Below are 13,249 nucleotides of genomic sequence, written 5' to 3'. Positions count from 1 at the left end.
GGCAGGTCGGTTCACAGAAGAAGCCGGGCAGGCAGCTGGACCCCATTGTTCCGTGCCCCCTCTTCAATATGTCATCTGCAGAGGGGTTGATTGGCTCAGCCCTGGCCTGGGGTGGGTCCAGCCTGAAGCTGGGGAAACTTCCAGCAGTTTCTCACAGGGGCTAGGTTGGTGGTACTCCTTCCTGCTAAAACCTTTGGAGCCAGGGGTGGGGGTGAACCCTTAGCAGTCACTTACAGGAGCCACCACCGCAGCCCTTCCCTTGCTGCCGGCAGAGCTGGAGTCCAGGTCCTTTAGCAGCTGCTTACAGGAGCCATTACTGCGGCCCTTCCCTGCTACCAGACAAACCCCCCCCAACAAAACACAACAGAAGTGTAGTAATCCACGTGTCTTATCTCATTGCAAGTCCTTTCTACTACAGTAACCCAAGGCAACCCTCAAAAAGAAGGTTGCAGTAATCTTGTAGAGAGGGCTCTGCTCTCCTGTCATACATCCATCTGCCATCATCAGGTACTTAGTATCTACTTTTTATTCCATAAAGTGATGAAAAAGCTATGAAAATGTACAAGAAAGTCTGCAAACAGATATACCTTGTTAGTATGGGCTTGAATTGTGAGAGAGTATTTGAGGAGGTTTTGAATAGATTTTTGCCATTTCTTGTTTCAGAAAACTACTTTGACCTCTTCAGAGACTGTTCTCAGAAGCAAACATATTTAAAAGCCACAAGCTAATAAAAACCACATTACCCTTCAGGAATGTGTCCCACAACTTCTAGCCTGTAGACGTATTCCATATCAGCATAGTAGCAGGCAATGGATGTAGCAATTATCTATTGATTCAATACAGAAAAAGATGTTATGTTTCTACTGCTTTTAGCTTCTCACATGGTCCCTGTTATTGCCATACCTAAGCACGTGACAGTGTTCATGTATTTATCCTTACATCAATCCAGCATGACAGGGGAGTATATTATAAAAAACTTTGCAAATGTGGAAGAGAGGCAAAAGAAACTAAGATCGGGTTATTTGCTTAATCCTTAAAGTACATTTTTTCAATGCAATACTTAATTTCAATTTAGCCTACGCCATGTGAAAGGAAAACTGTAAGGAAAATTACAGAAAGCCACAGCATAGGTAGTTAACTTTGTTGAAGATAAATAACAAGCAACATCTAAACCACAACTACCCAGCACAAGCCTTGCCTGGAGCTGCAATGTGCCAGTTACTTTTCATTTTCTGTTTCAAACTTCTTACACTTTAATATCCTAGGCTTCATGTTCTTGTGATTATGTAAAAAGTAGTAAACACATGAAAAATATTGTGCAAATTGGGAACGTATGTCACTTCTTTCTTAATTATTTAACCAAACTGTTTCCTGTTCCTACATTTAGCATACAGCCATGGAAATTAGCTATTCATTTAATAAGTGGCAGGTGTGGCTGTGGGTAGCTATAGACAACACAGTAAACTGCAGCAGATTAGCTGTACTACTGAAAGCTTTGTAAAACAAGAAGTCCGATGTTTGATTTTGTACTTACCAAAACGAGATCGATGGGAAGAACAACTTTAATGTTTCTCTGAAATTTCTCGTTAAGTTCTTTAACAAGAACAAGCACCACAATGCTCAGCAACGAGAGAAGTAAAGCCTCCAACTGAACTGATCCAATATTCTCAAATATGTAGGCATAAATCTACAGTGAACAACAAATAAAAAACATAGATCTAAAAATACATCATTCTAGGTCACAGTCTGTAGCATATTCTGCACAACTTCAGACAACTTAAAGTATCCATGAGAGCTGAATCAATACTGCGGGAGCCAAGTCATCTGACAAGCTGGCCTTCACCTGAGATTTTGCAAGGAAGAAAATCACCATTTTATTATTGCTATTGATGAAATAATTTAGAAATTATGTAGCTGAATTTAGTTGGATATTGCAGCATACAAAGCAATTTTTTGTCATTATATAATTAAAATTAAAAATACAGCAATAATATATTAATTGAGCTGTTTGCCTCTTGGTTTTTACTTTTATTGCTAGTTTTGCATGAAGATTTTTAATGCATATCATCTGGCAATATTATGAGGAATCAATGAACATTCTGGCAATCAATAAAAATTTGCACATAAGTGAAAAAAGCAATATTCTAACTTTGCATACATACGTATAGAGACACTGAATGTAGAGACACAGAGACAGAGAATGTAGTCTCGTGGGAAATCAATGGCTTTGAGTTCCACTCTGTTTTCACATACTTTCATTGCGTAATAATGAACATTGTAATCGTTTATATTCTAGAAAGAATGTGTATTCTGATACACTAATGAAATGCTCCAAGTTATTTTTTTTTTAATGTATACATGAAGACCCAAATGACTAGTTCTAAAATGAGTACAGAGGTTGAAGGAAATAAAAGAATTAAAGGAGCATATTAGTTAAAACACCTAACACAGCTGAAGAGTAGACAACCTCATTGCATTTTCAGAAATGTTTCATTCTGATGTTCGTTAAACAACTACAACACACTGTGGGGAAAAAAGCACAGTCAACTACTGTGAACTGTATAGGGAACAAACTGGGGGAAAAAAAGGGGAAAAAAGGACTGATAGAAGGAACATGAAGGTTTTTTCAGCTAATTGCAGTTTAACCAGAAGGATTTTGCAACAAACTTGCAACACAACCACAAAAGACCCTGTTTTGCAAAGTAGTTTTCTCAGGTTGCAGTTCATTTTGCATTGCTGCATTTTCTCAGAAACTTGTGGATGGATAAATATGTCTACACATGGGTAAAGGGCAAATATAGATGTGATTTTCTGGTTTCAGATACTAAGTAAAACCTGATGGCATTTTTCTTGCCTCTTGTAAAAATTAGATCTCAAAATTAGACCTCCACCATTTTTCATCTTCACCTTGCTTTTCCATTTGCAAAACACCAATTCATGCTGCAATGTGCATCTCAATTGCAGTGTCATAAACCATGTACAGGGAAAATGAAATTTAACAAATTACGTAAACTAGGTGTAAACACAAAAATCCCATAGGCTCAACACCAGTGTAGTAGATTTGTTCTCCATATGCAAAGTTCATTTTTTACATATTTAATCATGATCTCACTTGCTATAAAGAATCCATTTCACTGGCTTACTTCACTTTCAACTCTCCTATCACACTTTATTAAACATTCTTATTCTTGCTTTGCCAACCCAATGGCTGCCTGAGGCAAAGCAATTGGCTTTGTGAGTGGGAGGTGTTTGGGAGTGAAAAAAAGAAAAAAAATATAAGCAAAAATACCAGTCTTTGGGTTTCAAGAATTTGGAGTAAAAAACATGTCTGGAGAAACACGCCAAATTTGCCTTTTACTCTCTAGTTAGATGTGAACATTAACATATATCTAATTAGTATATAAAAAAAATTATTGTTAAAACCTAAATTGTGTGCTTTTGACTGAGACATCGGACCTTCTGAAAGCAACTCATAAGTGTGAACAGACACCGGAAACCTTTTAAAACATTTGCGTAGTAAAATTGTTTCTTCTAAATATGGAGAAATTTTATTATTCTTTCAAGCTGTACAGAGGATTTTTTGTTTGTTCACTTGTTTTCACACAATTCTACAGAGCAATTCAGAACCTTAAAACAATCAAGAAAATTTTTCTTTGGAAAATATTTAAAGAGGTTTGATTTCAAAAGTGAAGTGAAGGGCAAAGAACTTATTTCAGTTTCATTTAAAAATACAAGGGATAAGGGAATAGATTTCTTTCAAAGCATTTGAATGACCTCATTTATGATATCATCAGCACACCAACATGGAAATTTTTCTTCATATCACTGCTGTTTTTTATTGTTGCTCATAATGTATATTTTGATTATGTCTTGGCTGTGGCACTTAACACCAGTCATCTCTACAATATTCCTACATGTAAGTGTAGTCGCCATGGAAACGCCATGAACAAGAGGCTAGCCACATTTTGTAAGAAGTATTCATGAAAAGGTTTCTACAGAATTAAAAAACATTCTCATATATGATGAATAATTTGTAATAGTCTCACTGACTACCCATTAAAAATGGCTATGACACTTTTAATTGTGTCCCTACAAGATAAATTTCTTGTGTTTATGATATGCCCCTAATTCTCATTAAGAAATTGGTCCTGTAAAAACCTTACCGGTGGATTATCCATACGAAATGTTATCAAATTTATAAAATACTACAAAATAACTTTCTAAAAAGCAACATCTTATCACAGAGTTCACATTAACAAATTTCCCAAAATAATAGGAACAAATAAGGAGCAGAGCCATGCAAGAAAGTATAGTGAGGGCTTTTAAATAAGGTGCCCTAATTTAGTGGCTAACTAGATGAAGCCTCACTTCATTTGGTAATCAATTCATTTATTGCTATCAGTGCAAGGTAAATATCACCTCAGCAAGTAAATAAAGTTTTATTATGAGCAAAACATCATTTTGACAGATAATATTGCAATACCACTAATGCTTCTGCAAAGAGATTATACTTACAGCACCTAAACTCAGGGTTTGCTGGAATGAGTTAATGCAAGGAATATGTTCTCATATATTTTATGCAATAAGATTATACAACTTTGCCCTTTAATGTTTCAGCCAACAATATCTACTTTCCAAAGGGAGTAACCATGATACTGTATGAAAGGCTGTACGCATTTTATAAAAAATACCTTAAAGTTGTTGTTCATGGCAAAGTAATATCATGTCATAAAGCAGTAAGTAACGTATCTAGGGTAATTTTTGAGTAGGAGATCCACAAATCATGGGTCATTTTCCTTTTACCACAATGATGCTCAAGTTTCATTCAGTAAAATATGAAGAAAATACATTTAGAATGATATTTGGATATATCTTTCTGATCCAGAAAGAGTTAACCATCCCTGTACAAGTTTGTAATTGCTCAGGATAATAAATGGAATTATTGATGCTGTAATACTGTATCCTTTCAAAATAATACCCACTTCTGTTAATTCTTCATCAAGTTTTCCTAATCTGTTCTTACAGAACAGATAAGGGAGACCTATAAGGGAGACTTTACTTAGCAGCCTTCCAGTACTTAAAGGGGGCCTACAGGAAGGACGGAGAGGCACTCTTCATCAGGGAGTGTAGTGATAGGATGAGGAGTAACCATTTTAAGCTGAAACCTAGTAGATTTAGATTAGATATCGGGAAGAAATTTTTTCCCGTGAGGGTGGTGAGGCATTGGCACAGGTTGCCCAGGGAAGCTGTGGATGCCCCATCCCTGGAGGTGTTCAAGGCCAGGCTGGATGAGGCTTTGAGCAACCTGGGCTAGTGGAGGGTGTCCCTGCCCATGGCAGGGGGGTTGGAACTAGATGATCTTTAAGGCCCTTTCCAACCCAGAGCATTCTGTGATTCTATGATACAGACAGATATAGCAAGATGAAGGTTTTGGTATTACATCTTTGGTTCATTCACACACATGCATAACAAATTTCTTACACTAGTCAAATAGCGTGGTTATTTAAGAAAATGTTAGCTAATGGAATAACCCATCTTTCTTACTGAACTCACATGAAAAAATCCCAGTGGTCCTGATATATATGGCATTTTAATTCCCAGGAGATACTTCACTTGTGAAGTCACAACATGTGTAGCTGCTCCTGTTGTCATTGCGCTTATCACTGGTTCTGTTAACAAGAAAGTGGCACTGCCCAACTGCAGCATAAACATTGCTACCTAAAAGGCAAAGGCATGAGTATCAGCAGTTATAACAAAATGCAGCTTCCTCATGATAGGACAATGAGACAGCGTCTTTTTAATAAATGAGATAAAGATAAAAAGCTAAAGTCTTGAAGGACAACGATAGCTGAAAATGGAACCCATTGAAACTTTGTGGATTTACCAGCAGTCTTACTCGCATCACTAGTTTACCAACCTCTAACATTGGTTTAGTAACAAAGGTGGACTCAAAGAAACTGTCTTCATGCAATGCTTAGTATTCTCTCCCGCTCAAACAAATGAGCACAATAAACATCATAAAAACATCAACTCAAAACAGCAACATGAAGTAAAGCAACTCCAAAGGTGAGGGTGGTTCCTGCTCTGCTGCTATTCAGCCTGAGTAGGAAAGGGGACGTATCTTAGTCCAGCTTACCGACTGCCAACATGTCGATATCGGGATTCCCAAAGTTAGCAATTTCAACAGCTACCAAATTTATTAGGTGTTAAAACTACGGAGATATGAGTCTCATGGTGAGAGCTCCGTCATCACATGGAGCCCTGCCCTGGCCCAGGCTGCTGTGCCATCAGTTTTCCCTTCCCACGCAGTCACACAACTGCTTTTCTCCTCCAGCAGACCCCTAGCCTCCTGATATCCCACTGACCACATGCACGGGCTTTGATATACAATGGTGCTTGGTGCTCTCATGCTACAGTATCATAATATCAAATACATCAAGTATCACCAGTCCACTACCACTCCTTACATCAGTTTCATACATCGAGGTTTCTGGTTTTGCAGGTGAGGAAGCAACAGAAGTTGCTTCAGGTGATGGAGGATATGGAAATACCTATCTTCTTTACAGAGAAATAGGGATGTTTATAGAGTTATGTGTTCTGTATGAACAAACTTTACAAACTTATAGTAAAACTAAACTATTTTTAAAATCTTCAAAATCTACTTCCTGTGCACTTAAGAAATACTTAAACTAATTTAAAGCAGAATATCTGTGTACAAATGGAAAATTTAAAACTGGATGAAAAATTCAACAACCAATTTCATAAACACGATTGTACATACACACTGGATTTCTCTACTAGAAAAAAAAAAATAGTAGACTTTGGCTCAGATGCATTTGACCTTGAAGATTATTTCAGCTTTGTTGCAAGTTTTACAGAAGTTATTTCAGAGTACAGGCATATAATGAAAGAATAATATTCCTCTCTAATCCAGGAATATAGCTGAATATACAACTATTGTAGATACTTTGTAGGAATATAGGACAAATACCCAAATTATTATTGTGTACTACTGTGTTTTCTCCCCTTATCCCAGACTGCAACCACTCTTTTCCTCTGAAGAATAAGATTTGACAGCTCTTAATTATTTGAACAAGGTTGTTATATACCTACAGATGCTACTGCGGTTTGCACAAAACTTAATCCTTTTCTGATCCATATTAAGATATTAAGTTGCATTTAAATTATCTCCCCTCACAATGAGTTCTGCAGATTCATTAGATAAAAAAGCATTTTCTTTCTTCTATAGTCTTTTGTATTTGCTATTCTTCTTCCTGAAAAGTTAAATGCTTTTGGCATAGAGTTGTTTGTTGCAATACTTTCTAAGAGGAATATTTAGTGTTTACCATACTAGATATCACCCCTTTAAAATATATCACAGTCTCCTTTGCTTTATTGCATTTTGGTCTGAAGCTAAAAGAATAATTTCCAATTGCTATCGTTCTTTATACCTGAACACCATTTATTTTTTCACCATAAATCTCACCTGTATGCAGTGACCTATGAGTATAATAGCTCAAAAAGAACAAAAATACCAAAGTGAGTGGTTTTTACTAAAAATACCAAAGTAAGTGGCTACTAAAACCTCCAGTGAGTAATTTCCTGTTCCATCTAAGAGATTAAATCTGAGATATTTTTCTGTTTCCCACTAATAGCATGTGAATGGGTCTGTACTATGAACAATCAGAACACTGATTGCCATTCTAGATTGGACTCCAATAATGATAATTACTGTTATACCCTCAGTGAGTAGTAATTTAGGTAGTCAGGCCTACAACCAATAATTACTAAGTTCAGTATTTTCTTTAGCTGTTTGTTCTAAGAGTGTGCTTATTCATATATTTAAAACAGTCTTCACAGTTGCAAAGTTCAATAAGAATTAAATTCTCCTTTCCCTAGTGAATTTTTGTTTGTTTTCTAAGATCAGTTTGCATTGTATAGAGATGTAATTTCTAACTGTGTAAAAGCTTAGTTTCCAGAGAATGAGATGGATGTTTACAGAGACAATTCTGTGAACTACCTAATATCACAGAGAAGTATTGCAAAAAGAAAAACCCTCTATGTTCATTAATTCAAACCCTTTTAGTTCTTGTCCATTTTCAATACTTTCTTCCCATGACGACAGACTCAGTTTATTTTTGTTAAAATTCCACTCTCCCTGTGTAGTCAATCTAACTTTATGGCCAGTAAAATTTTTTATCACTTAACGGTTCCTTGGAAATCACTAATCTCAAAATTCTGTCCGCAGTAATTGAAAGGCTGATGTCATGTTACCTGTTGCATGAATTCAGCTTTGGAGAATGAATTTTAAACCCCTCAAAACTCTACATTCTGGAAGGTGCAAGTCTTTTCAAGTACTCTTTCTGATTATTTGCTGCATGGGCTAAGAAGACGAGGTCAGCCATGGGGAATATCTTTTGGAAGGAAACAGTACAGACTGTGAGCCTCTCATATTGTATAGGTGATCTCAAAATCAGAGGTTGCAAAAGTGAAGATATCTATGGACCATCTGGAGACAAACGTCAGATACAGACGGTCCATCTTGACTGAGTTATCAATTTAAAACTCTTAGCCTGTTTCAACAGACATTATATTTGTTAGCTTTTGTTCTTTTGAATAACATCTCTGAAGTTCATTGTGGGTGGCTTGAGAGCGTGTTGTGGCTTCCGATGGTGTGTGGAGTGAGCTTTCCTCACTCCAGGACCTGAAAAAGTCTTCCTTCTGTGGTCTTTCTGCACTAACATGTAGCATGCTGTACCATAATTGCAGGAACCAGGACTCCCATCCAGCCTAGTTGTACTTTTCAAGATACAGAATATGAGCCTGCAAGAAGTTATCTCCACTGTGAAAGAAAAATTAACTCTTTTCCTGATTATCACTGTTTAATAAAGACTCATGTTTATACCTCATGAAAAACTATGTATAACACAGAATAGTGCAGCATAATTTTCCCCACAGGGAAACAAATCTTTGGACAAGAATATTAGACTTACAAAAACACCCTTCATATTCAAACGTGCTCCTTCATTGCTAAGCAAACTCACAATAGACCATGTAAATTTGTTCTCCTGATAACCAGAAATATTTTTTATTTCCAATGCTGTACATCAGCAACTAATTATATGAAAGTCTTTATAACACAGCAGCTGAAAAAAATTCCAGAAGACTGGAGTGCAATAACCAGCTATTTCTCACTTACAGAAGAGTAGCACAACTGAAGTCTGTAGCAATGTGGTCCTTAAGAGAACAAAGCTTTTTTTCTAGGATAAAAAATATTATTTTTTCACTCTGAACTGAAAGCAGCTTTTCTCTATTTATTCAGCAAATTTAATGTTGAATTTCAGTTTAGTATGTTGAGGTTTTTTATAGACACACATATTTATGCAAGTATTCTTACACATATAAGATACTAATAGAAAAAAAAAATCTTACCCAAAAGCTTTTGTTGAGGATTTTTTGATGCTATAAAGGCATCATCCAATTCTAATTATAAAATTCTTCCATAAGCATCTGTTATGTTCTGTCATTTCCTCTTCCCTTTAATACCTCTGAGGTATTTAATATTAGGGAATAATTCCATCAGCTTCATTAGCTTTCTATGCCCTGTTTATCTTTATAGAGTAGTAGTTACACAAACATAAAAAAATATGCATTATGCCTTCCATTCTGCTTTCAAAATTGAAATAGTCTCTGTGAATGCATTGTACCGAATGTTTCTGTGCAATTACAGTTTTTATTTTATGTTTACTTAATTTCTATTTTAATACTATGTTATCTTCATCAGAATGCCCCTTAGGATAACTAAATATCTTCCCTCTTTTATGAACACTACCTCAAACATTAGATTTAAAAAGCAGTTTAGGAATCTGAAATTTCTTACTTGAAAAAAATTTAGGCAGCTAAGCCCCAAAGTTCAAATCTTACAAGCTCCACCTATTCTTGTCTGATGATCAGAAACCAGTTCTAATTTATTCATGTCTAGATGGCACTGAGATTACCAAATCCTGCTCAGACCTTGCCTCACACACAGATGGACACTTATGGTCCTCACAGAACACAAAGCAGCCAACAGAAGTTCATCTCAAAAACACATCTCTTCCCTTTGCCTTCCCTTGGTGACTCACTATTTTGAATGTTTTTTTCCTTTTAATTCTTTAACATTATTTGCTGATTCAAATGCTTAGCCAGGCTACTGGAAAAATAGTATCAAATTGCTTTTCTGGACAAGGCAGTTCAGGACTTTGCCTACTCTTTCTAAGAAAAAAGCACCTGTTTTGGAGGGACACTTTTCATCCTTCATGTGGAAGCTGCCCAAGGTATGAAGTAGTCACAGCATCAGTCATTTTTCATAATTAGTGGCTGGTTAGAGCATTTTGACTTTTTTCAGTATAAAGAAACAGTCTCATAGTAGACACTGCAAGGTCTGCTGTCTTTGCAGAGAAGTACCATTCCAACTACCAACTACATTGACTATTCCACTACATTTTTATTTCAGGATGTCTTCAATGGAAAACCATTACCTCAAAATGTGTCACATTATTCTTCCCAGAATACCACATTTATTCCAGGCTATTCGTTAATTTCTCATTTAATCTGATATGTAGAAGCAGGTCACTGACTTAGCTCTCCATTGCCAGCAGGATGTGCCCTGTCAGCTTATCAGGGAATTACAGCAATTGTTAGCCAGGAGACTGGAATCATGATAAGAAACATGGATTCCCATGCTTAACAGCACCTGGGATGATGGCAAAGTTTAATCACAGCCTTGATCCAGACTTTCACTTGCATATCGTCTATCAGTAGCTTCAAGGCACTCCTCTAGGAAATAAGTCTCTTAGTCTGGTCTTTAACCATTAAACTCACATAAAGGACTAGTGGCAGCACTACAAGCATCAGCTGCATTAGTATGACTCTAATGCAAGTGACATTACTGACCTGGGAGAGGAGCCCACGCATGTGGCACAGTTCTCTATCAGACCTGCTTTGAAGACGCAGGCAGAGGATTTTCTAGTTCTCCTCATTCCAATCAGGCTTAAACAGGACATAGGCTGAGATAAGTCAGGTGGTGCGGCTGAAGCCATATAATAAAGCAGAACTTTTCAGAATGAAAGGATAAGAAGTCTAGAGGATTTACACACCTAATGGGATTCTGCAGCAACTAAGCAAAAAAATTCTGCGTTGGATTTTGAAGTTAGATCAAATGCAGGCACCAGCTTCCTGCTTGAGGCATTTTGGCCTCTCTGGGGACGACGTAGGAGATTGTCAGGCTGAGAGCACGGCACTCCCACAAGAGGAGATCTGTGCATGTTTGAAGGGCCTTGCTGTTACAAGCACCCTGCACATGTTGCAGTGTTGTGTTGCACACCCTGGTGCAACAGGACAGACAGCACATGCAGCAGCCAGGCACACAATCAACATCAGCTCTACTCCATGTGTTTTCTGTAGGGTTTCCCTCATGCTTCTACCCCAAGCCACAATTCTGTAACCAATAAAAGAATGAAATAAATGCAACAGAAATGGCCGTGCTTCTTGATATTTCCTACCGACTAACATAAACATATGCCCCAGTTCCTTCCAAGCATGTGGGCCACTGGAGGTCCCGTTCTGGGCTCCTTTGCTCATCCTCTGTGTGACAGAGGGATCCAAAGCACCAAGCACAGGGGCCTGGGTTTCTTTCAGAAGGCCAGGTACACAGGAGGTGTTGTAATGTCAAGTGCTGGAAGATTTCTTCCATTTTAATATTTATGAGGAAAGAGGGAAGCCTTCTTTGAAGACCTAAGCAACTGACAGTGGATAAAGGAACTCGTCACTTGTGGTCAGAATAGGAAAATAGTAGAAATTTAAAAGACCTCTAATAATTTGAATGAGCTTTGGAGAATCATTTGGCAACATCTGTTTTACTAATTTATTTCACTTTAATGATGGGTTTGTGAACTCTAAAGAGAATTTAAAGATCTTTTCCCTACTGTTTTTAATTATTGAATACTGTATAGTATTTCTCTTCAAGCCAAGAGCAATAGAAGATCTCAGGAATATGCCATTGCTTACCAGGAGCTGATTCATGTTTTCTTTCTGAAGAAGGAGGAAAGAGAGCATCAACAGCAACTGAATATTATATTAGAGCTGACTGAATGTGGTTTTACTTCATATTGCAACACCCTAGGAGTATGTTTACAGACCATTACTACATCTCAACAAAGGAGAATCAAATTCTTAAAACACATTAATTTCATCATTCATGAACATTAGACCAGACCCATGGTCAGTTTTCCTCAGAGAAGTGGAAAAAAATGTATAACAAAAGTCACAGCCGCTACAAATGCAATGCGTCGCTAGCATACAGAATACGTGTTCGCCACTGACCTGAATGATTCCTCCTAGAAATGAAACTGCTGCTGCGACTCCAATCCTCTGCATTTCAAACTCTGATAGGCCCAAAACTCCTGAATTATTGTTTGCAGTGAAATTAGAGCTGACTGAAGGAACAAGACGCTCAACTGCATTGGCAGATATTAAGGAAGTTAAAGCAAAAGTTCCTATAAAAAAAGCCACACATTAGTCACTAATAAATCTATATCTGTTGTCACCCATCACTCATGGTCTCTTTTTCAAAACTTGCCTATTATGAGTAAAAGCGTCATTTTGTCATGATAAGAACAATTTTTAAGGTAATCTTTTTATCTAACACACATTTCTTCATGTAAAATGTCACTTGTACAGGTGAATTAAATGTAAATTTTTTTGTGAGCACATTCATTTGGACATGCTAACAAGAAAGGTTTTAATACAACAATTCACAATGATTTCAAGTTATCACAAATGCTTCTAACTCACCCTGGATGTGAAGAAACAGCTTTTTGTCTGAGAATCCGAAATGTTCACTATTCAAATTTCTAGGGCAATTAATTCACGCTATATATATATATATATATATATATAGTACCTTGCCCATTATAGTGAACAATATGTATGTTCGAAAACTCAATGATCTGCAACTCTGATAAATGGAGGCAGATTTTCAGAGAAACATTTTATTTGCCTAGAGAGGTAAAGCAAGTTTAATGACACACAGATAAATAAGGATGATAATTCAATATTAAAAAGCAGAAAGACATTCATGCAAGAGTTCTAAGAGCACAAGAAATGCCCTACTATGTCAGACCAGTGGTCCATCTTGGCCAGTACTCAGCCTCCAGCTGTGGCAGTCAGAGGTACCCAGGGAAAGCACACAAGCCCGGCCACTTTCTGT

At 37.0% G+C, this 13,249-nt stretch overlaps 1 protein-coding gene across 1 annotated transcript in view; it reads right to left on the bottom strand.

Annotated features, from left to right (window-relative positions):
• SLC26A7 (solute carrier family 26 (anion exchanger), member 7) overlaps positions 1-13,249 on the bottom strand; it is a gene marked incomplete at its 3' end in the record, with an annotated part of 38,556 nt that overhangs the window by 8,750 nt on the left and 16,557 nt on the right. Inside the window, exons 3-6 of the mRNA XM_010075523.1 lie at positions 12,364-12,536; positions 5,554-5,718; positions 1,535-1,687; positions 744-826 (exon numbers count right to left, since the gene is read on the bottom strand). Coding sequence (XP_010073825.1) covers positions 744-826; positions 1,535-1,687; positions 5,554-5,718; positions 12,364-12,536 — 574 coding nt within the window. The remainder of the gene's footprint in view (positions 1-743; positions 827-1,534; positions 1,688-5,553; positions 5,719-12,363; positions 12,537-13,249) is intronic.

Source organism: Pterocles gutturalis, unplaced genomic scaffold (genome assembly GCF_000699245.1).
Source record: "Pterocles gutturalis isolate BGI_N339 unplaced genomic scaffold, ASM69924v1 scaffold30572, whole genome shotgun sequence".
Lineage (NCBI taxonomy): Eukaryota > Metazoa > Chordata > Aves > Pterocliformes > Pteroclidae > Pterocles > Pterocles gutturalis.
The sequence above is the reverse complement of the archived record's forward strand: the minus strand, read 5'-3'. Positions and strand labels throughout refer to the sequence as shown.